Source organism: Austrofundulus limnaeus, unplaced genomic scaffold (assembly GCF_001266775.1).
Source record: "Austrofundulus limnaeus strain Quisiro unplaced genomic scaffold, Austrofundulus_limnaeus-1.0 Scaffold411, whole genome shotgun sequence".
Taxonomy (NCBI): Eukaryota; Metazoa; Chordata; class Actinopteri; order Cyprinodontiformes; family Rivulidae; genus Austrofundulus; species Austrofundulus limnaeus.
Window position 1 is genome coordinate 50,285 of NW_013952813.1, and position 1,016 is coordinate 51,300.

The window sequence follows — 1,016 nt, forward strand, 5'->3', positions numbered from 1 at the left end:
GTATCATTTTGTGTGTTTTTTGTTGTTTAATTTAAAAAATTAAAAAAAAAAAACCTTCGTTTGAGAACTTCCACCACCAGGTGGCAGCCATTTGTCAATCCCTTTTTGTTTACGGAGGAGAAGAAGATCAAGTTGTTGTCGTCGCTGTTTAATGACGTCATAAACCCGTGTCGGGTGACCGTGAGGGTTTTTGGTGAGCGTGTTAAAAGACGAACGAGGTTAAAAGAACAAAAAATGATTAATTTAGCGGTGCTGGTTCACAGCCTGAGGTGCTCTTTGTTACGAGCTGAAAGCAGGTTTCTGCAGGCAGCTGGACTGGGACCAACACCACAACTGGGTGAGTTTAATCACTGAAATCTCGTTTGATTTCGGTGGCGCTAAAACAGTCACAGCTTACATTTGAAAGCAGTCGTTTAAATGAAAGAATATCATCTTAGGTTTTTTCAGTGTCACTGATTTATTTCTCAATGACAGTGTTTTATTTTTCGGTGCTTCCATTACAAATCACATCAGCGTAGCGTTGATTGTTAGCCATGTCTGTGTTGTGGCCTCAGTGAGGTCATTTGTGTCTTAGTTGTGAAGATAAGTTTTTTTTTTTCTGTGTAGCTCCAGCTCTGGCCGTGAACGGCCCGAGCCTCCTGCCTCAGACCGACCAAGAGCATGAGCCGGAGGAGGAGCCGACCCTCCTGGACAGCATCTTGTGGATGGCCGCCCCCAAAAAGAGACGCTCCATCGAGGTCAACCGCACCAGGAGGAGAAGTGAAGCAAAACTTATAAAATTGAAGGTACTCGAAGTGCATGTAGGGCTGCAGAGCTGGACATAAATACAGACATGAACAGATTTACAGTGGGGAAAATAAGTATTTAGTCAGTCACCAATTGTGCAAGTTCTCCCACTTAAAAAAGATGAGAGAGGCCTGTAATTGACATCATAGGTAGACCTCAACTATGAGAGACAAAATGTGAAATATTTTTTTTGAGAAAATCATTCTGTCTGACTTTTAAAGAATTTTTTT

The 1,016-nt window shown here is 42.0% G+C and overlaps 1 protein-coding gene across 1 annotated transcript; it reads left to right on the top strand.

Annotated features, from left to right (window-relative positions):
* Positions 1-143: 143 nt before the first annotated feature.
* On the top strand, positions 144-785 carry mrpl32 (mitochondrial ribosomal protein L32; the record flags this gene model as incomplete). The annotated part of the gene is given in 2 exon segments (XM_014024174.1): positions 144-337; positions 607-785. Coding segments are annotated over 2 exon segments (282 nt in total), but the record flags the coding sequence as incomplete, so codon positions are not given.
* Between the last annotated feature and the right edge of the window lie 231 nt (positions 786-1,016).